Source organism: Manis javanica, chromosome 3 (genome assembly GCF_040802235.1).
Source record: "Manis javanica isolate MJ-LG chromosome 3, MJ_LKY, whole genome shotgun sequence".
In the NCBI taxonomy this organism is placed as follows: domain Eukaryota; kingdom Metazoa; phylum Chordata; class Mammalia; order Pholidota; family Manidae; genus Manis; species Manis javanica.
The window spans coordinates 54,368,271-54,395,237 of NC_133158.1; the positions used below are offsets into that span (position 1 = coordinate 54,368,271).

The window sequence follows — 26,967 nt, forward strand, 5'->3', positions numbered from 1 at the left end:
ATAGATAGAATGGGATGTCATAAGTATGCAGAGCATGCAGGACTTTTAGTCTTTGGGTACTGTTCTCTGTATTAGTCAGGTTTCTCCAAAGACAGAGACACGATTGGAGAAATGTATGAAGAGATTTATTATGAGGAATTGGTTCACAGGACCCTGGAGGCCTAGAAGGCCTGCAAGTCTGCCATCTGTAATCTGGAGCCCCAGGAAAGCTACGGTGTAATTCCTGCCCACATCTGAAGGCCTGAGACAAAAGAGCCAGTGGTGAAGATCTCAGCCCACGGACAGAAGAAAACAAATGTCCCAATTTAGGCAGTCAGGCCAGAAACAAAAGGGAAGAATTCCTCCATCCTCTGCCTTTTTTTCTGTTCAGGCCCTCAGTGGATTGAATGATGCCCACACACTGGGGAGGGTCATCTGTCTTTTAAGTCACCAATTCAAAAGCTTATCTCATCAGAAACACTCTCAAAGATACATCCAGTAATAATGTTTAATCTGGGTTCCACTTGGCCCAACCAAGATGACAATAAAACTAACCATCAGAGTCTCTTTTGAGTTCTTATAATTGATTCTGCAGGGCTATAGGGTATAATTAACTATAAATGGTATTTTTGTTGGAGGCCTCTTTTGTTTCTCCAACCCAATCCAGCTATGTCAGATCTGAATAGTTCATCTCTCTTCATGGAACAAAATCATTCAGCTTCTCACAACCATGATTATTTATCATGTGTTATATAGTTTTATTATACAAAGAATTGAAGCAGTACAGAAAAATGCATTGGAAACAAAGTGATAAATATTTTTTTTAAAAAGAAAAGGAGTTGGACAAAAGTGAGTTTTATCCTGCCTTCTGAAATGAGGTAAGAAAAACATGAAGCTGAATGATGCTAACACATATAGAATATATACTCTATGTTCCTACTTAGTTGCTAATGGAAGACCCACAGTTTCAACCTTAAACTCCCTAGCAACCAAAACAAAGTCATTAACAAGAGCATTTAAATACTTTGCCAGATTCATGAAACAGAAAAGCATACTTACTCAGAAGAAAAACAGCTTGTTCTGGCACTGATACCATGCTAGTCAGTGAGATCTCTGGGGGGTGACATATATCAGTATCTGAAATGGTGTAGTCTTTTCCTATACATATACAACAATAACAATATTATACAAAGCAGTAACAGTAGTGTAACTCCATTGGGTTCCTGTATAACTCCATCCGATTCCCATGTGTGTATGTGGGAGAGGGTCTTCCCACACATACTAACACAAAGCAATTCCTGAACACCAGCAAGGTGTCCAAAAGCTCAACTCAATTCTGATGCCATCCACCCAGAGGCAGCACCAGATACCCCAGGTTAAGGGCTCCGCCCTATGAGACTGCCCTCCACCCTCAACTCCTGACACTGGTTTGCAAGCCCCAGGCAGTTTTACCTGTGCTTCTGACCTACCAGCTACAAACTGAAGGTTCCCACGACCCCCCAGTTAGGTTCAATTAATTTGCTAGAGCGGCTCACAAAACTCAGGAAAATACGTTTACCAGTTTAATAAAGGACACCATAAGGGATACAAGTTAACAGCCAGATGAAGAGGGACATAGGGGAAATTTCCTAAATAAAGGAGCTTCTGTCCTCGTGGAGCTTGACACCTGGCTTGGTGGCATGTGGAGGCAGTCTGGTTCCCCAGGCATAGAAGCTCTCTCCAACTGATGAGCAGGATCCACCCAGCAGAGCAGAGCAGACGGTGATCAGCTCTTCTCAGGGCTTTTCATGAGGCCTTCATTGCACAGTCATGATTGACTGAGTTATTGGCCATTGGCTGATTCAGCCTCCAGCCTTGCCCTTGGGTGGGGTCCAAAAGTCTCTCATTAACATGACAAACACCCATTTCACCTTTAAGACTCTGCCGTGTTTTCAGGAACTGTGGATGAAGACCAAATATACCTGGAAATATATATTTGGTCATATGTATATTTGGAAATATACCTGGAAATATATATTTGGTCAGCACACCACCCCACCCAAGCACAAGAGGCCAGGAAATGCAGCTTCATTACATGCACTCTAAGTTGGGAGATTAGCAATGGCACCAATGACATCCACACTGTGAGTTCCAAAATCAAGAAAAGTAGTAGATACTCAATACCATCGCTATTATAGGTATATAATGTTATTGAAATTATATACAATACAATGTTGTTTTATTGTCTATCAACCTAAGTCAATGATATAATGTCAAAGGGCTGTTTAATAATTCCGCTAGGAAACAACCATTATTAAAAGAATATATTAGAGGAAGCAATTTAGAGGTATGTGCCATCAATACACATTGTATTGACAGCCGCATTTAATTATTAGTGTGTGTGATGTGATGTGTTTGTGCCATTAAAATTGATTCAAATAGAACCAGAAATGGTTCCTAGCAGTACTGCCTTGCTAACATGTCTAGTACCATTGCCTAGACTAACAGCCCAGGTCAGCGCCCCCTGGCCAGGCCAGCAGAGAAGTACAGTATCAAAATTCAAAGAGGGCAAAGCTTCTTAGGAAAAAGTCAGCTTTGCAAAGAACCATTAGAAAACTCCGCATATCATGATTATACTTCTTATTTGAAAAACTGACATTTATCTTGATGTGACATTTTCTTAATCCCTTAATGTCTTTTAGCTGAAATACCAACATGCCGAGAGAAAACCATTGTGTGAATTCAATACTTTTATTTATAAAATATGCTACTACTAGACAAGTCTACATATCAGTTTTGCCAATTCAACACTTAATGAATTCTATTCTGAAGAACAACGATAAGTTCTAAAGCTAAAGCAACCCATAAAATATACATCTAAGCATGGTATTACTCAGAAGCCTAGTCAGTGGGGAAGGCAAAACCCTACCTCATTAATGGACAGCCCCACATATAAAATCTGTGGAGCATAAGCTATTTTTAAATTTGATCATCAGAATAATTACTTCGATGAAAGTCAAACACAAGTATAATGAAAGAGCGTCGGATGGAGGTGAGTGGCCTGGGTCCCAGCCCCACATCCGCCGCTGATTCTTCTCAGGCTTCCGATGGGCTAAGTCTCTGTATTTTCAAAGCCCTTCCCTGTTCTACGTCACCCTACAAATCCACTGCTATGATTCTGTTTTTGATTCATTGTCCTTATTTCTCTTTTGCAGATTCTGTTTGTGGGCATGATGACAGAGTACTATCACTACTTTTTCACAACCCTGGTAAGCAAAAAATCCAACAGGAAAACCAAAGGGATTTTCCCAGTAAAAGTTCAATAGGAAACCATCTCCACTTATTTCAGAGTCAGCCCTACCAGTGCCAAAGGCAGGATATTGTCGTGGAGATTTTTCTTACTTTCCTGAGAATCCTCTAAATCCAGAAATGCTGAACACCAGTTTTCTTTCTTTTTTTTTTTTTTTAACTAGCATCAATGCATGTGCATCCAGAAAGAGATTAAAATGAAACTTACATTAAATAGAAACTGTCAAAGTGCAAACTGTTCATAAAGAGTCATCTACCTTTCCTATATACATTAGAAGGCACAGCGAAGTGTATCTTGGCATTCTTTGATCTGATATGATTTACCTGCCTGTGTCTAGTAGATAGCGGGGTTAGCCAGGGGTCACCTGTCAGGTGTTTTGAAGTCCATCAAGGAAAGGAGCTTGAGATATGCTTTGCACAGTGAACGTTTTTTGCCATAAGAAAAGTCATGGCTTTAAGCTTCAGAAATTCAAAAGAAACTATAATGCTTTACATTTTTAGAGATTATCAGACCAAAGGAAAACGATTTGGATCACTTAATACATCAAAATGATGTGATGACTTTCATTCAATCAGTTTCATCATCAGTCCCACACACCCCAACACAATGCAACACCCCCCTCCCTGCCACCTGTCACACACACACACACACACATACACACACATTCCACTTTCTTACATGAGAAGGAAACACAGAACCAACTTCCACTTCTAATCTTTAAAAGTATGCCCATTACAGTCTACCTAGATATTTTGGAAAATTCAGTAAGAGTATACCAGATAAAACTAGCAAGGTAGGCTGGGAAATCAAAGAATTTGGATCAAGGCCCAGGCAGCCGTCATACACACACTACTGATAGAAGCAGTGAATCGCATTCCTGACACAAGTGTCTCTGAGAGCATGAAGGGGTGCAGAGGACACTGGGAGACAAATGCTCTGGGGCAGTTGTCAAGATCCTCCCTGCTCCTGAGTTTGGGGCAAGGGAGTGGGAAGCAGGGCAGAAACACAAGAACTAAAGTTTCCATGGCATTCCCTCCCTGGCTGACATCCTGACTGGTTCCTCTGTTGGAGCAGGTCAAGGGAAACCCTGAGAGCCAGGAAGTGTCTTACTCTGTTTGCAGTAAATACAACCCTTCCCCCATCACCAAAAACACCTGAATTTTACTCAAGGTGAGATGGCCATCAGCCTCAGAACTTCCTGTCTTCCCCATCCATACACAGCACTAAGGGCTGGTTTTATTGAAGTGCAGAAAGAATATGGACAATGGGACCAAAAAAGGCTGACCTTCAATGGAGACCCTTGAGAGATGCCCTCGTGGCCCTCACTCCCTTGCTTTCCTCATCCTTCACTAACAAGGGCATGTTGACTATCAGACCTTGGATTTTCCATGTTGTTTTGTTGTTAGATAAAAACCTCAATTTAGAAGCCAACCGAATTTTGCACGTGTTTAATGTATTCATTTTTAGCACCTGGCATTTCTGCACTGTTGAATCCATGAGGGATTCAATATACATCTTGGAAGTTTCTGTCTGACCTTCTGTAGCTTGAGTCACTTTCCTTCTAGTCATTGGCTGTGCTAAAAGAATCGTTCTTTATTGGGTCTTATTCTTCAATTTGCTTCTTTAAGCATTTTCCTTTGGTTTTACCTGCATTCTGCTATGCTTTGCTATTATATTCTTACCATTCTTGCCCATGAGTATTAATAAAACTTTAAAGAAGAACAAAAATGAGTTACATAGTGCAAAGGGAAAAAAATAACATTTTAAAAAGCAGTGCACTTTTTCTGATGCTGAGCTAAGGGCACTGAGTGTGCTCTTACAGTTAGTTCTACAGTCTTATTCAAAATTATCCTGGGAAAGGATAGCAATGTTACAGAAGAGTCATTCAAAAGGATAGATTTATATGCATCTTCTGCAAATACAAATCCTGGAGTGTTTCTGAAACTGCTTCTCTTGAGTAACCATTATCATCGCAGACAATGTGCAATCTTGTATTGCACTTTCATAAAATAGTTACATTGTTAGAAAATTTTTATGGAAGTTTTCTTATTCCTGTTAAGTGTTATTTTGAAAGTTTCCTTTATTCTTAAATGTGAGGTATTTTTCATGACATATTTTGGAGTCTTGCTTTATTTATAGGAAAAAAAAGTTAAAATGATCAACTTTTAAATGTGAAGCAATGTAAACTTCAGGTTTATGCTGAGTTTCATCCATAATGGAAAATACTGGGGTGGCTTAAACTGCCTTTCCTCAAACATTGTCTGAAAGGGAATAAATTCTACTGTTAAGATACTCACGTCCGGACAACCATGTACTCCAGTTTATTCTCTGAAGAGAACCCTTTTGTTCTTGCTTTGAGTTTGCGTCCAGTGAGTGTTCTTCTCACCCTTGTTGTGTGGGACATCTTTGAACCAGGCAATTGTATTTTTTCCTGCTGGAAGTGATCTGTCTGACAAATTCAGGTGCAAGTTCCAAATTTTGCCTCCTCTGCAAGCCCTGGCACAACACGACGTGCTGGGGAAGGGTGGTGCTGCCCCTGAGAAGTGGGTCATTCTGTGGCCGCTCACATCACCACTCAGAACCTCAGTTTCCTCATCTACAAATTAAAAGCATTGAGCCAAATGGACACAAAGATCCCTTCCAACTCCCCAAAGACTATATCCTAGAAACAGAATTCTCTAGCTTCTCAGAATATCACATCCCATGCTCAAGGGCATACTAATTACTAGCAGCTAAATTCCTCTTCTGGGCTTATCCAAACTTTAACAGTATTGCAAAAAATGGATGAAAATGAAAACTGCATACTGCCATAGAGTTTCTGGGGAAGGTTGCAAATGGAAACAATGTGAAATGTTCTCTTATAGAAGTAAAAAAGCGTGATGATGGCTGCCATTTTTGTTTTAATCTGTTTGAGTCTTCTTCAATCATTAATTCTCTTTTGCATGAAGGGCAAGGAAAATGTTAACTCTTTCTATTTTTATCATTTTTAACTGCACAGGACTTATTTGCTTTAGATCTGGAACTCTATAGGTACAGTGGTGTAAATATGACTGGGTTTCGGCTGCTTAATATAGACAACCCTCATGTATCATCCATCATTGAGAAGTGGTCCATGGAGAGATTGCAGGCCCCTCCCAGGCCCGAGACTGGCCTTTTGGATGGCATGATGACAGTGAGTAGTTTTAAAATAAAAGCATTTGGGATAATGTTTGAATTCCTTAGAGGCTAGGTGAAGAATTCATATGCCTTCTATAGTGCAAGGAAAAAGTGTTATTAGCTGTATCTTGTCTTACATGAGAGAAGACGAAGTAGACCTTTTAGGGATTTCGAAAGCCTGTGCATGGCTACTATCAAAAACTTCTATATCCAGTTTTCCGACTTGCTCCAGGTAAAAAAGTGAAGAAGAGTAGCCACGGCTGGCAGCCAAATAGAGACAAAGCAGAAACCAAGGCAAGGACAAATGGAAAGTTTACCCCTGGGAATGTGGCCTCGGGACGAAGGGAGGAAAAGCTGCTTATAACATGCATGCAGAACCAGTCGCCTTCCTTGCTTCTACCACACCTCAGCAAGCAGAGGCACATGTGAAAAACTGGCAGATTTACATACACTCGGTGCGTTCCTGCTCTTCCTGTCCCGGCTATGTATGGCACACCTTTGCAGACATTGACAGTGCTTCACCCCAGCCACATGTTGCTCTTGAAACAGATGCCAAGCCTGCCTCCTGACAAGCGAGAGGTATTCTGCTGAACAGATAAATTGCAAAGTGCCTCCTCAGAGAGCCTCTCACTAACATCATTTGTCTTTTGTTGTCAAACGCACCTACCCTGGTTCTACTTCACTAATGAAGCTCTCTGTATGATGAAGAAAATAGCAGGAAATTTTTTTTAAAAAGGGTTTCTGTGTAAGAACAGTGTCATCCAAGGGGAAAGATATTGGGAATGCGGGCAGGTAATAGCACTGTAAATTGGCAGAGTATTTCATTCTCTGTTCCTTCATGGGGAGAAGCACTCTTGCTGTTAAGATGCAATTTACCAATAACTGAAAGGTACCATCTCTCAGAGAAATGAACTTGGGATTTATTTCCTTTTTCTACCTTTTCTTTATGAGGAACAAATGAATAGGAGAAACGAATGAATGACATGGTTCTGGATGATTCCATCGTTCGAGGTCCCTGACTGTTTTTCAAACCTGAAATAACTCTTGGACTATACAAAATCATCTAAGAGATAATAATGGAAAACATTTTGGTATAAATGAGCCTTGGGATGATTTGAAACATTGCTTTGAATAAGAACAAGTAGAGACTATCCAGGGAAATGATAGATTTCTGGAAGGGCAGGACGCAACCGAAGAGAGGGAGGAGAGGTGTGCTAGTATGTTGGTTTTCCTCTTTTTCCTCTTGGATTTATAACTCCAGTGAGCTCAAATATGATTCAAAACCTTGTGCCCACCCACCCTGCCTCCGCACGAGGTTTCTATCACAGGATGAGATGTCAAATAATTGTTACCTGTTGCTTGGTATGTACCAGTAAAAAAGTTACAGTTTGGAACTATGCCAACACCCATTGTGGATTCACCCCCAATATTAAATACTCGTCACAAGTATGGCTCACTCACTTTACCAAAATAAGCATCTTGTTGTGTTCGGTTATACCAAGGTGACAGAACAGTTTGTGCACATTGACTGAGATGAGGAAAACCACTGAAGAGAGACAGCGCCGTGCCATCCCCACCGCACCAGGCCGGGCATGGGGCTCCAAGGCCTTCCAGACTGCTGGCCTGGGCAAGCGGCTCTCCTGCGGGCAGGGGGCACTGCAGAACCAAGCGCTCAGGGATGGACGAGGTCCTGTTCTGCCTAGAGTTTGTCATTTCGCCTATGAGAAGGGTTTCTAAAGCTCTGTTAGTATTGTTACTAACAGAACAGAAGAGGGTGGCTCACCAGGGTGCTAAAAGTAGGCAGAATAAGTATGTCAGGTTATGTCAATGCTAGTCCAAAAGAGTGGTAGAATGCAGCATTCACCTGAAGCTGGGTCCATAAACATGCAGATATAGTTTGTTTCCCAGTTTTATTGAATATCATTGACATCCTTCACTGCGTAAATTTAAGGTGTACAGTGTAATGGTTTGGCTTACACATACTATAAAATGATTACCACAATAAGGCTAATTAGCATCCCTCATCTCATATAGATACAATAAAAAGAAAAATAATTTTAAATGGAGCTTTGAAATTGATCCCATGAAGCATAAAATTGGTGTTCATTTATCCAAAGACTCTGTTTTGTAGCTATTTCCTTTTTGTTTCTAGTAAAGGTGGCTAATTTGGGAAAGTAGAAACTGAGTCACAAGAATGTTAAGGGGCAAGTATAAGGGAATCCAGTGAACTAATTCAAGAGAGCACACCCCCCCAGCCCCAGGCCAGTGCTAACAAATCTTTGTTCTCAAGTGGCCTTGGTATTCAAACTCTTTCTTCTCCACCTTGTGGATGGAGAGCCCTGTGGATTCCATTCCACTGAGTCTCCTATCTTGGATCCCTATGCCTTGCTGCCGTATTTTGCACCCACTGCCTAGAACCCTCCCTTATTGCAGTTTGTTCAGATGCCGCTTTACCACAGAGAGGTTGTCTGCGAACCCCTATCTGATATAGAAGGCCCTTTCCCATTATTCTCTCTCCTAGGCTGCTTTGCTTTTCTCCAAGGCAGCCCTATGACTTAATATGTTACATTTTGATTTGTTTGTTCAGTGGCTTTCCTATAAGAACATAAACTCCATGAGGGCAGACACCTTATCTTTTTGTGATCTGCTTTATCCCCAGAAATAGAAAAGGCCTGCTGCAAAGCAGGCTTTCAATAGATACGCACTCAATAAAGAAATCAGTGTGCTAAATAAATATGAATTGCACTTCTACTCAGACTCCAGATGTTAAATGAAAAATATTCATATAGCCCTGAAATAGTTCTGTAAAAATCCAAAGAAAGCTCCTGTAAACAAGAAATGGGCATGATTAGCAAAGATGGAGATTATTCTAAAGTAATAATATAATTTCAAAAATTAGCCAGGCTAACCACTACTAATATTTAGGTAATGCCATTACTGTAGTATAATACATATAATATATACATATTATATATATATTATATAATATATAATATTATTATATATTTCAAAACACATCCAAAACTGGAAAGAAGCAAGTCATGTCCAAGCCCAAAAATTTTGACTCCAGACTTAAAAGCCATAGATTTAATTAAAGAAAAAAATATTGACTTTAAAAATAGGGTTAAAACTGAGTTAATTAAGAAAACTTACTGGGTCAATAGAGTTCAAAAATATTGAAACTCATTATTTAAAAACATCTTGAAATTTACAAAAAGTAAGAATTTTATCAAAGAAAGTATTAATTAACTCAAAGAAGTTAGAAGTTTGGAGTGATTTTCTAAAATCTACTTCAGTCCTTTTCACTACGTTTTATTTTCCCTTAGTACTTGGGCTGATTCAATCTATTCGCTTTCAGATAGACTGGAGTAATAGAGTGGCCCATTCTCAAATTCTCCTCTGACAGTTGAAACTAATTGTATATGATTGAATACTGCATAGGAGTCATGGAAACGACACAATCTTGATCTGTCATCTACCTTCCCAACTATTCAAATGCATTCATGATATGAAGTCGGTAGTTTTATCTTACATGTAAGCACTTCCTATAATCATGATCCACAGAGAGGACTTTGAGTGCCCACCTTGACTGTCCACTGATTCTCCATTGAACAAGGATACTAGGCAGCTGGACTCAGTGGAAAAAACAAGATCTTTCCAGATGAGGAAAACCAACATTGAAGTCCTGCCTATGTCCCTGAATAGCTAAAGGACCTAAGTTATTTAGTCTGTCTGAGCCTGCTTGCTCATCTGTAGAAGAGTACTTTACAGTATTATTCTACAGATGAGGTTAGATAACAAATACAAAGCCTCTAGGACATAGAATTGAATTAACTTGATGGTACCTGATGTTTTGCCAATTTGTGGTCAATAAAAGAAGAACAAAAGACATTCTGAAATACCAAACCAGAATCCATTTGTTCACAAGAGATACATTCTTTGGCTTTCACATGCTGCCAATATGGCCCCTTACCTGGGACCCGTGCGACTCTGTGTGACCAGTGCAATCCCCCAGGCATGCTCTCCAACTCCACAGAGGGTCCTCTTTTCCCAACTCCTCATCATCTCTCTCAAAAGCTGGAAAAACTTCATTGATATTCTCAAAACGCCAACTTCTGTGCCAGTCTTCACTGAACCTCCTGAAGCTGCTGTCCTAATTACTGAATTTCTAGATTGTATGTGGTGATATCTTTGTACCTTCCTCAGTGCACTTCCAGACCCCAGTTCGCTGTGGGCTGCTCTTCCCAGCATCCTGGGGAGACGCTCACCATACCTCCTTCCACTGTGGCTCCCTCAGCAGCACCCACCCCCACAGGAGCAACTATCTATATCATACCAAGAGGCAAATTCCTCTTAACTCTATGCTGTGGGTGAGATATTTGGATCGTAATAGAGGAAACTCTTTGTAGCAACTGAAAGAGGAAGTTCAGGAAATGAGGAAGAAGAGGTGTTATTTGGGAAGTACTTCCCTCCTAGAAAACTGCCTGGTGCGTCCATAACAGGTTAGTCAACATTTCTGAATTTGCAGAGATGATGATAAATCTGTGCTTTTTTCCCATTTGCTCCCCAAAGATTACATCTCCCTTCAGCACCCCAATATCTTGTAGCTTTTTCCCACAACAGTTACATACTGTAGTAAAATGTGGGAATTCTGTAAGGCCATATCATGTTGCTAGTCCTCTTCCCTAAGGTGGCACAACCTCTCACTGGATTGCATGGGGTCCCCAAGACCACATTCAGGTTTGATGATTTGGTAGAAGGACTCACAGAAGTCCAAAGAGCTGTTATATTCACAGTTACAATTGATCAGGAGAAAGCTTCTGGCGGTCGTCTCCCAGGAGAGTCGCACTGACAGTATTCCTTTCTCTCGGCAATGACTTGCAGCAACAGGTGTGAAGTGCTGCCAATGAGAAAAATGCACCCAAGCCTTGGTGTCCAAGATTTTTATTGGAAATCAGTCACATAGGCATGGAGCACCCATATAGCTGATCTCATTACTCAGTCTCCAGCCATTCCAGCGGTCAAACTGAGGCAGGGTGGCTCATGACTCCAGATAAACAAAAATAGGCATTCACCATAAATCACATTGTTAGCATGAACTATATAGCATTACCCAAGACCAAAGGGATTCAAAAAGCCCTCTGACCAAGTGGACATTCCAAAGATTCAAAGGTTATCTCCCAGGGTCCAAAGGCCTCTCCTTTCTTGGGAAGATGCAGAGTTGGAGCATCCCAGACCCACTGAGTTACCCCTTTAGGGCACATTGTTGTAATGACCAAAACATTGTGTACTGGAGAGAAGCCTGCTTTCTATATGCTTGTTTCATGATCCATGGTGTGGTAAAAAGATTCTCTTAGGGGCCTTGAGTAATGTGGTTTCACTCAGGCTTTAGATCTAAATGAAATGTGAACATAAACACATTGAGAAGAATAAAATTTGAAACACAGGCCAATTTATTTTACATTTATCTAAAATGACTTGAGAGTTGCTGTTAGGTAAGCAGGCCTCCAGCACAAAACTGAAATGGGGAGGAAATTCAGCACTTGTTTATTAGTTCTATAAAACAGAATAAATGTCTCCTCCATCTAAGAAAACATTGTATGTCAAGAGGAGGCATAGTTTAACAATAAATGGTTTTCTTCTTTGAATTTGAAAAGCACTGATCAGGCCAATAGTTTGTACCTTGTTATTACCCAGCTTGTCAAAGAAAGCCAAAATCTTTCCTGACTATGGAAAAGTTTGATCATTGGAATTCCTCTCCTCACACTTCTCTATCAGATCAGTTAGTGAATATACACAAGATTTTGTAAAAAGAGTATATTCCACTGCTAAAAAATCCAAATCCCAGTAGCATGGTGGCTAAGTATATGAGAACTGAAATCCTAGTTTATGCTCTTGAGTTGAAATCCTCACTTCTTTCCTTGGCGGCTACGTAATTTTAAGCAAGTTATTAAAGTTACTTCCTAGTTATTACTCCAAGCCTTAGTTTCGCTGTCTGTAAAATGCAGATGACATCTATTTTAAAGGCTTTATTTCAATGATTAAAAAAGATGGCATGTGTAAACTGTATATAGTGTCTGGGATGTAATAAACTGTCAATAAATATTAACCATTATTGAGTTATGATTGTAATTAATTGGCATCATCAGACAAATACTTGCTTCAGAGGCAGCTCAGCTTTGTGGTTGAGAGCCTGAATCCCAGCACTAACTTTTCATCTTTGAATATTGGCTTTCCCACCATTAGTCTTGAGATGCCATTTAACCTTGTTATTTCTTTATCCACAAAGGAGTTAAAGGTTATGGTGGAGATCCAGTGTTTGCAAAATATTTAGAAGAGTACCTGACATATGATAAGAGTTCAAAAAAGTCACCAATTTCATTGATTGGGTTTCAAAAATCTCATTATGCCAATTGATTACTCTCCTTCAAATACACTAAATTAATATAGCAGAGCAATGAAGAATGTGGGTTTTAGAGTCAGGCAGTCCTGATTTAAACCTCTGTCCATGTAGCTGATTAGCAGAGTGATCTTGGACTGGTCACTTAATTTCCCTGAATCTCCGCTCATCTATAAAATGGATTGTATCGGTTTTGACCTGAAATGATCAAAACATCTTTAAGCTTTAGCAATCATCACTACCACCATCACCAACCTAACATCTATATATCAATCATATAAGTATGAGTGAAGCAATTTATCTTAGAAATATTCTTAAAGTCTTGGTATTATGAAATTCTTGCAAAAATGTATTTTATTTGAAGGGATGAAATAACATTAATTCCTTCAGCAAGCACTTATTAAACAACTTTTATATGTCAATAACTGTGCTAACCACTAAAGAATGAAGTCCAGCAGTTTCTGCCTTCAAGAAACCTACATTCTTAATGAGAACAGATGTGACTATATATACACATGGAAAAATGCCATAATAGAGATTGCACAAGATAATAAAGATTCCAAGTAGAGACATTCTATGGACTCAAAGATGGATATAATGCAAGATGTAATAACCCTTATCCTCCTTCTGCTTCCCTCAAGACATGCTCGACAAATGCATAGCAAATCAACAGATTTTGGAAAACCACATGATAAGTGTCATTCTGTGACCCAGATTCTAGACTTAACTCTACCAATTATCAGTGATATGTATGATCCCACAAAATCCAATATCCTATCTGGAGGTCAGTTTTCCTACGTAATAGTTTTACCTATCTGTTCTGCCAATTTGGGGAGATTGTTGAGAATTTCAAATGAAGCTGCAATGAAAACCCTCAAGTAAAATGTGTAAGTATTATAGCATTTTATCCTTAAAACCTCAAAGTAGTATACTTCATAAAATGCTGCAAGTTTTACGTGAAATTTTGTAAAATGAGCCCTGGCCCAGAAAGGAACGACTACTTTACACTCTCTCTCAGGAAAGCAAATGCTGACAAGAGCAGGCATATTCTGAGCAAGTTACACAGGTCTGCTCTTCAAAGGATCTCTTTCAACTTGCTGTTGAATTCGATTCCATGTCTATAGTCTCGTTGACTTGGGTAAATGGAAGTGAGCACAAGTATCCTTATCTGGAAATTACTTTAGTTTTACTTGCAGCAGTTTCTTTCTACCAAATAGAAACAAGTAAATAGATATAGAAAGAGATACAAATATTGGGGAACTTCAGTATCCATTTCAAAATCTGGTATTGAAATAATTGAGCCTTACTGGCTTGGAACTCAATGTGGTCGATCCTTAACACCATACTTTAACACTCTAAAAATATTTCTTCCCTGAATCAAATTTTTTGTGCCTGATCTGAGTTGTTGGGTTGTGTTTTTATAGACCTCAAAACAGAACAGAGCTATGACTCAATTTACTCTGGAGTATGAGGTATTATTTTGGAGAAAAATAGCTATTGGAAAATGAAAACTGTTCAGGTGGAGAATAAGTGGCTGTTGAGATCAGACAAATAGGAGATAAGGAAGCAGGCAGAATGATTATGCAAGCAAAGGGAGGTAAGCAAAGGTGGAACTGAAGATACGGTGTGTTTCCCTCCACAGACGGAGGCAGCTCTGATGTATGACGCCGTGTACATGGTGGCCATTGCCTCCCACCGGGCTTCCCAGCTGACTGTCAGCTCCCTACAGTGCCATCGACACAAGCCATGGCGCCTTGGACCCAGATTTATGAACCTGATCAAAGAGGCAAGTGATATTCCTTCACAGACTAATTCTGTCTTTGGCTTAGAACTGTCTGACTTGTTCATTTAGTGTGGTCTGTCTGTAAAGGAGAAGAAGATGTCATCAGCCAGTCGGCTGGGATCTCACTGGTAAAAGTGTGTCTAAAAGAACTATCAGGAGTTTTCCAGTGCGATGTTGAGATGTTCAAAGAAGCTATCAGGTCATAACAAACACTTGCCTTCAGCACTGCCCCAGCTGCTGCTGGCCCCACATGTTCATAGGAGCTCATAGGTGCTTATTCCGTGGCCCACATAGTCACGGAGTATGTTGGTCCATCATTGAGTGGTACCAGAGAGAGTTCCCACATTGTCAGCCATCATCCCAGTGGTTTCCTAAATCTCAAGTTGTACAGAACTGAATGGGCCTCTTTGTCCTAATGATATATTTATTATGTTGCCATTTGTGAGCACACCAGAAAGGTCCAGTGGCATTCAAAACCTACCCAGGGCACTAAAGGATTTCCAAGAATACAGGATATTTGGGGGCAGAGAGTTCTTCACTATTGCCCTGGGATCATGGACTATTCCCCCAGCCTTTCCTTTTCTCTGAGACAATTTGACTTCCCTTCACCATACCTTGTTCTGAAACATGTTTTCCTTGGATAATCCTTAACCTCAGCATGGACCTCAGGGTGTGTCTGGACTTGACAAGATGAAATAAGGCACTTGGGAGCAGCCAGACCTGAGTATATATCCTACTCTGTGAAGCTGAGAAGGCTTTTTCTCTATGTTTTCTCTATGGGACGCAGACATTTACCTTCAACTGAAGAGTGTATGTATTTTTCTACTGGAGTGAGACAAAGCCATAGAAGAGAAGAATGGGAGAGAACAGAGTGCAAGAGAAGAATGCCCAGCCAAGAGTGAGGGAGAACTCCTAAAAAAAGATACCTACTGTGTGTTCTATCTCTGCTGGTCTCTTTAGCACCTACAAACCCCTTCTCAGGCTGTACAATCTACTTCCCCATTGAAAGCTGACTTTGATCCATAGGGTGAGAACCAGAAAGGCAGGACGGGTGACGGTGTTAACCACAGCCCAGACCCAAAGCAAGGTTATGTGAAAGGCTAGGACTAGGGTGTGGCAAGTAGCAAGGAAGTGCTGATTGAAAGGCACATGGTTTAAGGAACCACTCACTCTCAGGTTTGAACCCTGCACTTACAAGAGACTAAAAGGGGGTGCTTCCCTAAATTTTGTGCCCTGAGCACCTCTCTTAACTTGTCCTAGTCCTAGCATGGTTACTTGGGTTTAAATCCCAGCTCCACTAACATTTATGAGCAATATAACCTGGAAAAAATTACTTAAACTCCTTTTGTCTCGGTTTTCTCATCTGTACAAGGAGGATAACACCTTCTGTTTCACAGTTATTGTGAGGATAAAGAGCAAGGTTAGTACTTGTGAAGAACATAGTGAGTAAGAATCTGAAATACTAGCTATTCTCTTGCCATTGGAATGGACCACTAATAAGAGCTTCATTCAGTTTACTGAGGGTGATGCCAGGAATTTAAACCTGGCAATGACAACATGGAAATCACAAAAAGGCATGAAATGAGATACCCTCTTCTGAAGGCTACATCAATCTTATGGACTGTGCCTAATAGAAAAACATCACAGAGCCTCTGCTCTCCCTGCAGCGATCATGGTTGTGTCCCGAGTTGCCACGATCGCCTTGATCTTTAACAAGGAAACAGCTGGCTTCCTTTTATCTCATACCAGTGCAAGGAGAGTCATGTGGCTACATGAAAGCTTGGGATCAAACACTCAAAAGCACCCCAGAGTCTTTTTGCTTGTCCTGAAGTTGCATAAGAAAGTGGATTTACCACACCATGGTGAGACATGTTTAAAGAAATAATGAGCTCCAAGATGAGGGGCCACATTGAAAGCAAGAAAGCATTTGACATCCAGTAACTCCAAAGAGCAAATTCCCTATTCTCAGGCTCCACAGCTGGGAGTGGAAGAGAAATGGGGTGGGGAGAGTGCATTAGAAACCTTGATCACCATTGCACCCTTCTCTCTGTTGTCTCCTGAGTCATGACCCTATGTGCTACCTTTGGCATGGGGTAGGTATATGCAGAGCAGATGGGAAGGTGGGTAACCAGAAGCAATATCCCAGCCTGGTGAAGGACCGACTGAGGGAATTCTGAGACAAACTAAAATAAGTGAAAGTGAGAAAATGCAGACGTTTCTTTCAAGGAGGACATAATTTAACAAAAGTTTGCAGGCATCGGGTTTTATTAAGAAACATGAGATAAGGCACTTAGTTCTAAAACTTCCCCAAGTCCCTTCTTTTAGTAACTGTCACTTTCCAGAGGATTTCCAAAACTATAATCAGAAATAATATAAAGGAGCAAGTCAGCAGATTGAATTTATGGGGCGAAGATCACATTCATCACAGGAGGTAAACTTCCAGAGCAGAGGTAGTTGCCTGTGCAAGAATCCCTGATAACTCCGCACATCATTGAAAATCAATAAGCCTTTCAGACAGGTCTCTCCAGTTAACTACATTCCAGTGTCTTAGGCTGACTAGACAGAGGGGAAGAATTAAACAATATTTTAAACATGATAAAATGTGCTATAGTGTTGTCTCTTGGCATTTGCTAAACAAATGCATATTAGGAGATTGTAAATTCCCAATCAACAACCATTACTGGGACTCCATCCATTGCATAAGCAACAGGAACTTGCCACTATAGGGAAATACCGCCCCCCAAATTAAGAAATGTTTCTTCTATTAATATGAATTTACCTATTGGGAGAATGATAGGCTTCATTTGAAGCTTTCCTAAGCCTCAGGATAAAACCTATACTCATTAGCAGGATATGTGGAATCTCCAGTGATCCAGTGCCTGCTCCCCTATACACCTCTCTCTCAACTCCTGCCCTGTCCTGGCACTTGCTGAACCTAGTGTGGCTCCCCAAACTTGCCATAGGCTCCTACCAAATTCTCTTGCCTCAGATTGGACTACCTCCTCTGGGTCATCCGCTGTCTCAACTCAGGCACTGGTTCCTCTTTGCTGGCCCTGACTCACAGTTTTGGCTCCTTACCTTCATTACCATTGTTGTTAGACCATCATCCTTATTTGCATGACTATCTCCAAGCTGTACTTTTCCTGTTTTGATTCCCTAGTTCTTACACAACACTGGGCACAGAATGAACACCCACAAAGTACATGCCAAGCAAGTGAATGAACTAACAAATGAATAAGTGCACCTAGAATCAAGCACTGTAGAATATACTCAGTATATGAATATCATATCCAGAAACCACTCAATAAGGCAAAAGCCAGTGTCTGGGCTAGACTTGTTTACCAGAGTCATACATTCTGGTGGGAGAGTGAGGCAGGGGTCTCAGGAATAGGCCAGCCTATTTAACTTTGGCACTGGGAGCATGGACCTTGAGATTTAATCAGTTTGCTATCTGTGTGAACTTAGTCATTTAGATTCTTCATTTCTCAGTTCTCTTTTCTATAACATGGGAATAAAAGTACCTACTCCATATGTTTGTGGTGATTACATATATTATATGTACAGCCTGGCATACAGTGGCTGCTCAATAAAGAGTAGCTGCCATTAAATGAAAGGTTCTGGTAAAAAAATTTTGTAAAGTGGTTGTTGGGAAAGAATGAGACAATGCATATACAATGTTAAGTGTATTGCCAAACATATGTAGGCGGTGCATGCTTGCTATTGCTATTACGGGCATCATGATTATTATTATTAGAACCAAAAGATGAAATAACAGTGTGGGCAAAAAGGAGGGCAGGACCTCGCTGTGAAAAATCAGGAGTTCTGTGGAAACAGGCATTAGCCCAGGAGGCCAACTGTAATGATGCCAAGATATGAGGCAACTTCTAATCCTAGAGCATATACACGGTGGTTCTGGAGGGACCCAGAACGTTAAGTAATCATCAGTCAAGCTGAACTACCAGGAAACCTGGCAAACCATGTCAAGGCCAATTTAGGAAATGAGAACTGAATGTGGAGTGAGGAGGCTGAAATACTTCTTAAGATCAGAGTTCCTCTGGACTCTGGACGTAGAGTAAGTTGCAGCTGGCCACTGGGAAATCAGTGGGAGCAGCTCTGAGAGATGGAGCACACTGAGGCATCTGACGAAAAGAGGGTCTATAACCATAGCTTCTGGGAAGGGCAGTGAACCATGGGTGCAGCAAAGTGAATCAGATTGTAAGGTCATGTCAGAGAATCTTAACTATTTTCTGAGACCCTATTTAAAACTTATTTAAACCATGGATCCATTGTTACCACAAAAAGCATACAAATTTTTCTGCAGTCTCAGTGACTTTACAAATACCTTGGGTTCCCTGAAACTCATTAAGAGGGTCTGAATTGGTTATTGAAAATAAGAGTTTGGTTGAAAGGGTATTCAATTATGGTGAACGGCAAAAATATGAAGTAAACATGAAACACAGGGAGTCCCATTGGGCTCAGATGCAGTGAGTGGTTCCAGGTGGAAGTGGTGAGAAATGAGTTTAATATGGAGAGACAATTAGTGGAAATTGCCTGCTGAGTTGAGAAATTCACATTTGACTGTTAATTGGCAGGAAGGAAATCACTGTTCTTGAGGCAGACACAAAATGATATTTCAGATAGCTCATCTTGGTAGCTATGTATATGTTTGATTGAAGCAGACAAACCCACAAAGATTATTGAGGAATTGTAGACATCTTGGTTTGGAAATGATCATCTCTCCTAAAGAACTCAAAGGGAAAGGAATTTGTTTAAGAGAAATATACAAGTATTTTTCTTGAGAGTACAAGCCTGACTTCTCCCTTAGGCCTAAATTCCTCCAATTCCTTCCCTGTTGGAAAAATCAACTTGGATGTCCTGCAGCCACCCCCATATCAACAAATTCCCAAATAGAATCCATCATCTTATCCATTAAATCTATTACTGCTACATTAAGCCCTATGTCAATAAATAACAATGTAACTGGGATGTCAAATAAATACAACTGGTAGGAGAGTAAAAAGCAATTAATTTTTGCTCCTATTGCCCATTTATAACTACTCAGTGAAAATATGGGCGGAGTCCATGACTTTTTTTGTTGCGGTTTACTTAAAGTATCAACCCTTTAAGTTGAACCTCAGCTTAGTAATTAGAATTTCTATTCTAAGATACTAATCGGAAGTCCAGCTTGATTTACCATCATATTTCTCTGATCTCTATGCTGAAAACTCTAGGAACTTGAGGGGCAAGCTAGGCTTCTCCCCTTTCTCCTTTCCTTGCTCACTTCCTCACCACATCCTTAGCTACTGTGCCTTCTACCAGGCTCACAAAGAGCTAGGACACTTCTTATTTGACCCAGCTGCTCTGTGCTCTCTGGGAACAGCAGGCAGTTTAAGCTGGTGTCCCCAGTGGGCTCGGGAGATTTTTAAAGCTAACTCTTCTTCCTAAAGCACTTTCTTTTACTCTTTATCAGTTCCTATTGGGTGATCTTTCCTGTTTCTTTGACCCAACTAAAGGGTCTCTCATCAGACAGAAGCATATTGTGCTTCTTTGGCCCCAGAACACCCAGCAGTGCACCCTCTGCTCTTTCTGCTGAGACCTACTCATCCCTCTAGATGGTCCTATGAACTACAATCCAGGACAATCCCACCCCAGGCACTCGGGACCCAAATTCAGTACACAGGAAATGCCCACTCATTCCTTCCTTGGAAACTCTAGGAGTGCCTCTAATGGAGATGCAGCAGTTGGTCCCCGCTGAGTTGGTCAGCTTTGTGTAGTTCTCTTTTGTCCCTTGGGACTCCTGCCACAGTCCATAGTCCACCTTTAGCCATTGGTCCTCTGCATCTTCACCTGCAGCCAACCTAATGAGATATCTCTGAATGGCCCCTGGGAAGCTCCACTCACCAGGAATGGTATCCCAGAGGCAGAGGGATGTGGACTCATATCAAGGCAACAGTTGTCTCCACAGAAATCTCTTCAGCAACCACCTCTACCACACCCGTGACCCCTTTCCTAAATCCTTGATCTCATGTTCAGCTCTAAGAGGTGTAGAACAGTCTCTGAGGGGCACTTCCTTTGCACATATGCATAGGGAATTTGGGAGTGTCTACTATATTGATAGAGTGTCTATCAATATATCTAGCATATTGATATCTATCATCTTAGTATCTGGGTTGAAACATTACAGTAAAGTAGAACTTATCACTCAAACCAGACCTCTACAGATGATCTAAACTTCTCCATCCACCTCAGCACACCCATCTAATTAAGCCCTTTCAACTCTCCATCCTAAATATTCTTTAGCAAACTTCTTGTGCACCACCCTCATCATTTCTCACCTGGTCTATTAGAATAGCCTATAACCAGGCTCCAAAGCTTGAAGCTCTGCCCTTTTATAACCATTGCCCACGTACAAGCAGAGAGATATACATAACCTCATTGTAGGTATTCTCCTCTCTGGAAACTTGTTTGTAGTTTCCTGCATCCACCATGCTGTTCTCATTCAGTGGAGAAACACAGGTTTCCCTTTTCCTGATGAAAATCTGCCTTGTAACACCCCCTGTCTCCTGCTCCTCTCAGCCTGGAAAGCATGGCCTCCCAATTTTCGCTTGGGCTAACTCTTACTCAGAAGTCATTTTCTCTAGTAATCTCTCCTGAAGTATTTGGGGATGGGTCCTACACTGGACCCTATAGTTCCTTTACATCTCTACGGTGACATCTAACACACTCCATTCAGTCACTATAAGATCCTTCCCTTGGACAAGGACAAAGTCAGAGTATCTGTGAGATCAGAGTACTGTGCCTAGACATGCCAGGCATTTAAAACATGTTTGTTGAACTGAACCCAGGAAGTTAAAACCTAGCAAACTCTTAATAAATTTTACCAAACTAATACTTAATTTTAAATTATATAAATGTACTATATAGGAGTCAAAAATTATTTCCAAATGCCAATGTATATGGTCTATCACTGAGAGCTATATAAAATATGCACAGATGTCTGCACTGTTTTTCTATGAAATTGTAATTTATTTGTTCTATTCTGATGGAATGAAGAGAGTAGGTTTGAATATATACACAAGATATTTAAATTCTCGCTTTTCAAGTTCAAAGAGTAAAAGATAAAATTCTCCACTGAGGCCCCTATATTTGCCTTGATATTTATTGAGACTTTCACTTAATAAGTCAGTACTGAGTGGTTGGTTTATTTGTTTTATGTGGGATCCAGGTGAAAAAAGTTCAAAGACGATAAAAATTAAAGTCCCTGGAGAAACATAAGCTCTGACATGTTTATATCCTCCCGTGGCCCCACTGAGTAGCACTTCCCATTATTGCATGCCATTGGATTTTGATTGTCAGGACAAGTGGTCCCTTGGATTAATTAGATGGCATTGGATCTGGCAGCAGACTCGGTCAAATTTTTTCTCATTGCAAAAGCTTCCATTTGTAGCTCTCATTCAGCACCTATTGAAAATGCCTGTGTTCTGACTCCTCATTCTTTAGCATCACCACCTCATGTGCTGTGTAAATGAAAATGATTCCTCCCTGCACTGGCTCACACTTAGGACCCTTAGACCTAAGAAAGAGTGGCTGTCTCAGATCCTTCCCTAAATTCCCTGTACAACTCTGTACAGAGAAGTGAGATCAGTTCCTAAATGTTCATAGTCTGTGGTTTGTACCAATTTTTACGCATTGTCTTACATATAACTAAGGTGCTCACATACCTGTCTCTGAAATCACTGGTCCGTGGCTAGTGGAACAATCACCTGTCAGAAATGCTGAAAGGGGGTGTTAGCATCACATGGGAGGTTCTGCCAAACTCCCCTTGGTTTATATGACTCCAAATAACATTTGTATTTATAAGAAAGCATTCAGAGATTCATGTCACTTTTCCTCCTCCTCCCATTCAGTTACTGATATCCTGGTTCTGCACCTGCACCATACTGATTGAAGTATTGAGTTCAATACCACAGTCTCTTATGTGTGTGCCTGTGTATGTGTGCATGTGCACAAACGTGTGTTTAATTTACTTAAATGAATGTATATGTATGTATGTTTATGTATATATATATGGGAATGTACGGTGTGTATATGTTTATGTGGGTACATATGTATTTGTGCATTTATATACATTTGTATGTACATAAATTTCATTCAGCAATTTGCTTTTTCAAAGTCATTTTATTTTGAATGATATCTATGTTGATGCATATTTATTACTTACCCAGTTCATTCATTTTCATTGAAATCTAGTATTCCATCATTCACTCCTTTAACAAATATCTGCTTCCTACCTACTGTGTGGCAGACACCAAGAAAGCAATAGTGAGCGAAACAGAGTCCTCACTCTTGTGAAACTGATACTCCAGTGGGGAATTAGCCATATATAGAAGGAAGTACATCAGCTAATGACAGGGATTATCAAAAAAGCTAAGTTCAGAAGAGGATAGGGTGTGCAGATGTCCTTGAAGAGAGATATCTATATCTTGCTGATATATTCAAATTTATCATCTTCATTGCCTCAAAATAGAACAAACAGATAATAGATGTATTATACAGGGCAACTAGAAACCTCTCACAGATAACGTGAAGCTTGAGTAAAAACCTGAAAGAGAAGAGAGAGCAGGACATGCAAATACTAAGAGAGTAAAGAATCCAAGCAGAGGAACAACCTGTGCATTGAATATTCTTCAGGCCCCTGTGAATGGAGACTTTGGAGACCTCTTTTTTCTTTTCTTCTTTTTTGGAACATCTAAGCAATGCTGTGATGAACATCTAGGTAAAAGTCTCCTCTGTGCAAATGTAAGATTTTCTACAAAGCAGCACTGTCCAGTACTGTGTGGGTCACATAGATACTAGATTTTCTAGTGACCACATTAAAAAACTAAAACAGGTGGAATTAATTTTAATAATATATTTATTTTAGCCAGTATAGCCAAAATATTATCACTTCAACATGGGATCCATATAAACATGATTTTACTCTTTTTCATAATAAGTCTTCCCTATCCAATTTGTATTTTAAACTCACAAGTCTCAGTTTGGACTAACCACCTTTTAAGTGCTCGATAAATCATGGTGACTAAATAAGTATTTTCTTAATACAGTATCCCACCCAACCAGACCAACTAGGGAAAGATACAAAGTCAATTCATGTGAGACCCACCTTTTTATCTTCATAGGCAAAGTATTTATTGGTTAGCTATAGTAATAATTATCTACCCAACAAAGACAATAATCTGATTAATATGACCAGCGTAATTGGAGTAATTCAAGATGGAATGATTTGATTTCCAGGTTTTATTGATCACATTATCTAGATAATTAGTCAAGTGCCCTATTTCCACCCACTCACACCCACTGGGTTTCAGATTTGTGTTCCTTCCCATTTAGTTGATTTACATGTACAGAAACCAGTTTATTCCATTTTGGAAAACTAGTCTCCACATGAATGAGAGCCACAAAAAACTAGATTATGAAAACAGAAAAGCCAGGTGCATGTTCTAAGATAAATCCTTAGGAAATAAAAACCAGTTTCCCCAGGGTGCATGGCAGAGATATAGTTAAAGTTAGCAGATTTAGAGTTGGAAATCAAATATTGGCAAGAAAGGCCATTATATTTTTTAATTATGCAGTGATCCATGCAAGCTGTTATTGCAAGATAATGGGTTATAAACACCACACATAATAGTTAATAATTATATATTGAACAGATGAGAATATGATAAATGCATCATTTCAGTTCCTGAAATAGCTGACATCCAAGGAAGTTATGTGGCCTAAAGGTTATGTTTATCATTTCTCCCTTGCTTAATGTTTATTTTCATCACCATTATTATGTATACTTCAGATTTGTTTCTAAGTAGCTTTTCTGAGAACTGGCTTAAAAATTGTGGGTGATTGGACAGAGATAACATTGCTTAGATGGAGGGTGAATTTCAGATATTTGTCATTGTATCATACTCTAGGGACCTGAGTAAGACAGTAATTTGTACAGTTAGTCCATCATGGCTATGTTCATACAATAGATAACAGAGTAAGCCTTCCTTAATTAAAAACAAATGAAATAACATCATGATGAATTGCACTTGTTACCTCTTCTATTCAGGAGATTGACCAAGTATAGACAAATTTTTGAAATGCACAAAATCGTTCTTCTCTTTTCTCTGCTATCCCCCTCAAGGTACCTTCATCTCTTATTCTTATTATAAGTAATTCCATGATGCAGTATTAGTAAATTGAAAGTTAGGTAAATGAATAAATGACTGTATTACTTAAAGAGTCAACAAATGCTTAAAGGCGTCATTCCTTTCACGCACATTCACAAGCCGAAAGGGAATTCCTAAACTTTGAGAACTTAAAAAATTCAAAGAAAAACCTCCTTAGAGGTGAAATGAAGTGTAAGAGCTGGTTTTGGGGTGCAGATGTGCTAAATCTGACTGCCCTTCCAATCTCACCACCATAGGCACCATGGCCTGGGGGAGGCCAAATGATACCTCTTTGATTGGCAAGTTGTACCATCTACTTGTCCAGATTTTCTGGGAGGAAAGGAGAATGGGGTGGGGCAGACATTTGTTTCTCCTCATTGTAATCCTGTAGCCTTTTTTTAGGTGTGGCCAGCAAGAAGATACTAATTCCCAGGTCTTACTACCTTCCCTCTACCTTTCTTCTACTACTTAAAAGTAACTGGGAAGTGCTACTTTATTCAATCATACCTTCTACAAATATTTTGGACATCTATCAAATGCAGGTGACTGAATTCAAAAATAAGTAGTACATTTCCTGCCATCAAGAAATTAACAATCAATTGGAGAAGAAATATCTAACTGAAATAGTTAACATAATACACAGTTATTATGTACAAATACGTAGTTGACATAATACAAATAGTTAAACTAGTAGTTTACATAGTTAACATAATACAAGACTTCATGAAGTATGCCAAAGAGTTAACAAATAGGCCCCTACAAAAACACAGAGACCACATTTTCTTCTTAAAATGTTTGCATCCAGTAGCTCCAATTTTCCTCTTTTCAAATTGAGCAGGGAGTTTTGGAATAACCCCTCTTCTTGCTGCAAAACTTCTGAAATGTGACTGCATAGCCATTTCAGTATGCAGCATTTGTTTTCAAGCACTGCACTGTTAATGGAACCCATTCTTCAGGCACTCAGGGAGACAAGGAAGACTTCTGGCCAAAGATTCATATTGAAAAGATGTTGGTGATTCATTTAGCATAATTGATTGTTCTTCAGAATTTCCAGAGCAGAAATAGCATGCTTACCAAAGCACACAAAAATTAATGGTGCTAAATATTGATATCAATCTATTAAGTTATGACCAGAGTACATAAATCAATTAACAATAACTAGAGAGAGTTGTCAAAACACTGCCCTACTAATAAAAATCCTGTTTGAAATACAAATAAAAAAAGAGGTGACACTTTCAAGTTGTGTTCAGGCCTGTTGAGTATTGACACATACAATTCACCAGTCAGTCTAAAGGAGCCACAGTTGAAAGCTAGAAAGTTTTGACAGTAAAACTTAAATTCAGATTTTTTTTAACACAGATAATCAGAAGTCTGGACCATTCTTTTCCTTTGTTAGGTTTGTGTGCTTTCCATGACTTGGGGGCAAACCAGTCTGTTTAAAGAAGGAAAGCTTAATAGTACGAACATAGGTGTGTAACAACTTTCACTAACAGTTTCTTATAATGTGCTAAGGTCCCGTGCTTCTAATACATGTATGTGTGCATGCACACACACTCACATACACGAGTCTTGGAATTCAAGAAAAAGCCCATCTTGGTCCTATCATTTATGAGCCATGTGACTTTGAGCAAGTCACATCAATTCTTTGTCTTTGTGACCTCAAAATTCTATGAGTTTGGGTCCTTAATAGTAAATGTTCTAAAAAGTGGAAGAGAGGCTGATCAACTTATTTTCCATCTTCATAATCTTACCATCCCTGGGAGCCTTGCTCTGGACCTCAGGTCCCACAAAACAGGAACAGCATACAGAGAAATGGGCTCACACTCTGCAGGGAGCCCACTGGGGTAAAATCTACAGAAGCTGGTGGTCAGAGTTACCCCTGAGTAATTACCCATGCCATTGCAACAATTGCCCTTTTTGCTCATCTCACAGTTGTGTGTACTGGAATATAAAGTTTCTCTTCTCTATTAACTGAGTAGCTTCATGTGCTTGTCTTGCAAAGGATGCAAAGATTCCTGCGATTCCTGCCTGGGAGGTGGATGTAGCTGAGGGACCCCCTTGAATATTTCATGAGGGCCTAAAAGTGGGGGCAAGGACATCTTTGAGGAGAGAAAGCAAGTCACATTGGGAGTTCCTTGTCCACCCAAACTGTATT

General features: G+C 39.9%; 1 protein-coding gene across 11 annotated transcripts in view; it reads left to right on the forward strand.

The window, feature by feature from the left end:
* GRIK1 (glutamate ionotropic receptor kainate type subunit 1) overlaps positions 1-26,967 on the forward strand; it is a 371,438-nt gene that overhangs the window by 266,220 nt on the left and 78,251 nt on the right. For all 11 annotated transcript variants that reach the window (XM_073231439.1, XM_073231436.1, XM_037013234.2 and 8 more), the window contains 3 exons: positions 3,174-3,227; positions 6,267-6,440; positions 14,467-14,610. In XM_073231439.1, the coding sequence (XP_073087540.1) occupies positions 3,174-3,227; positions 6,267-6,440; positions 14,467-14,610 (372 nt within the window). The remainder of the gene's footprint in view (positions 1-3,173; positions 3,228-6,266; positions 6,441-14,466; positions 14,611-26,967) is intronic.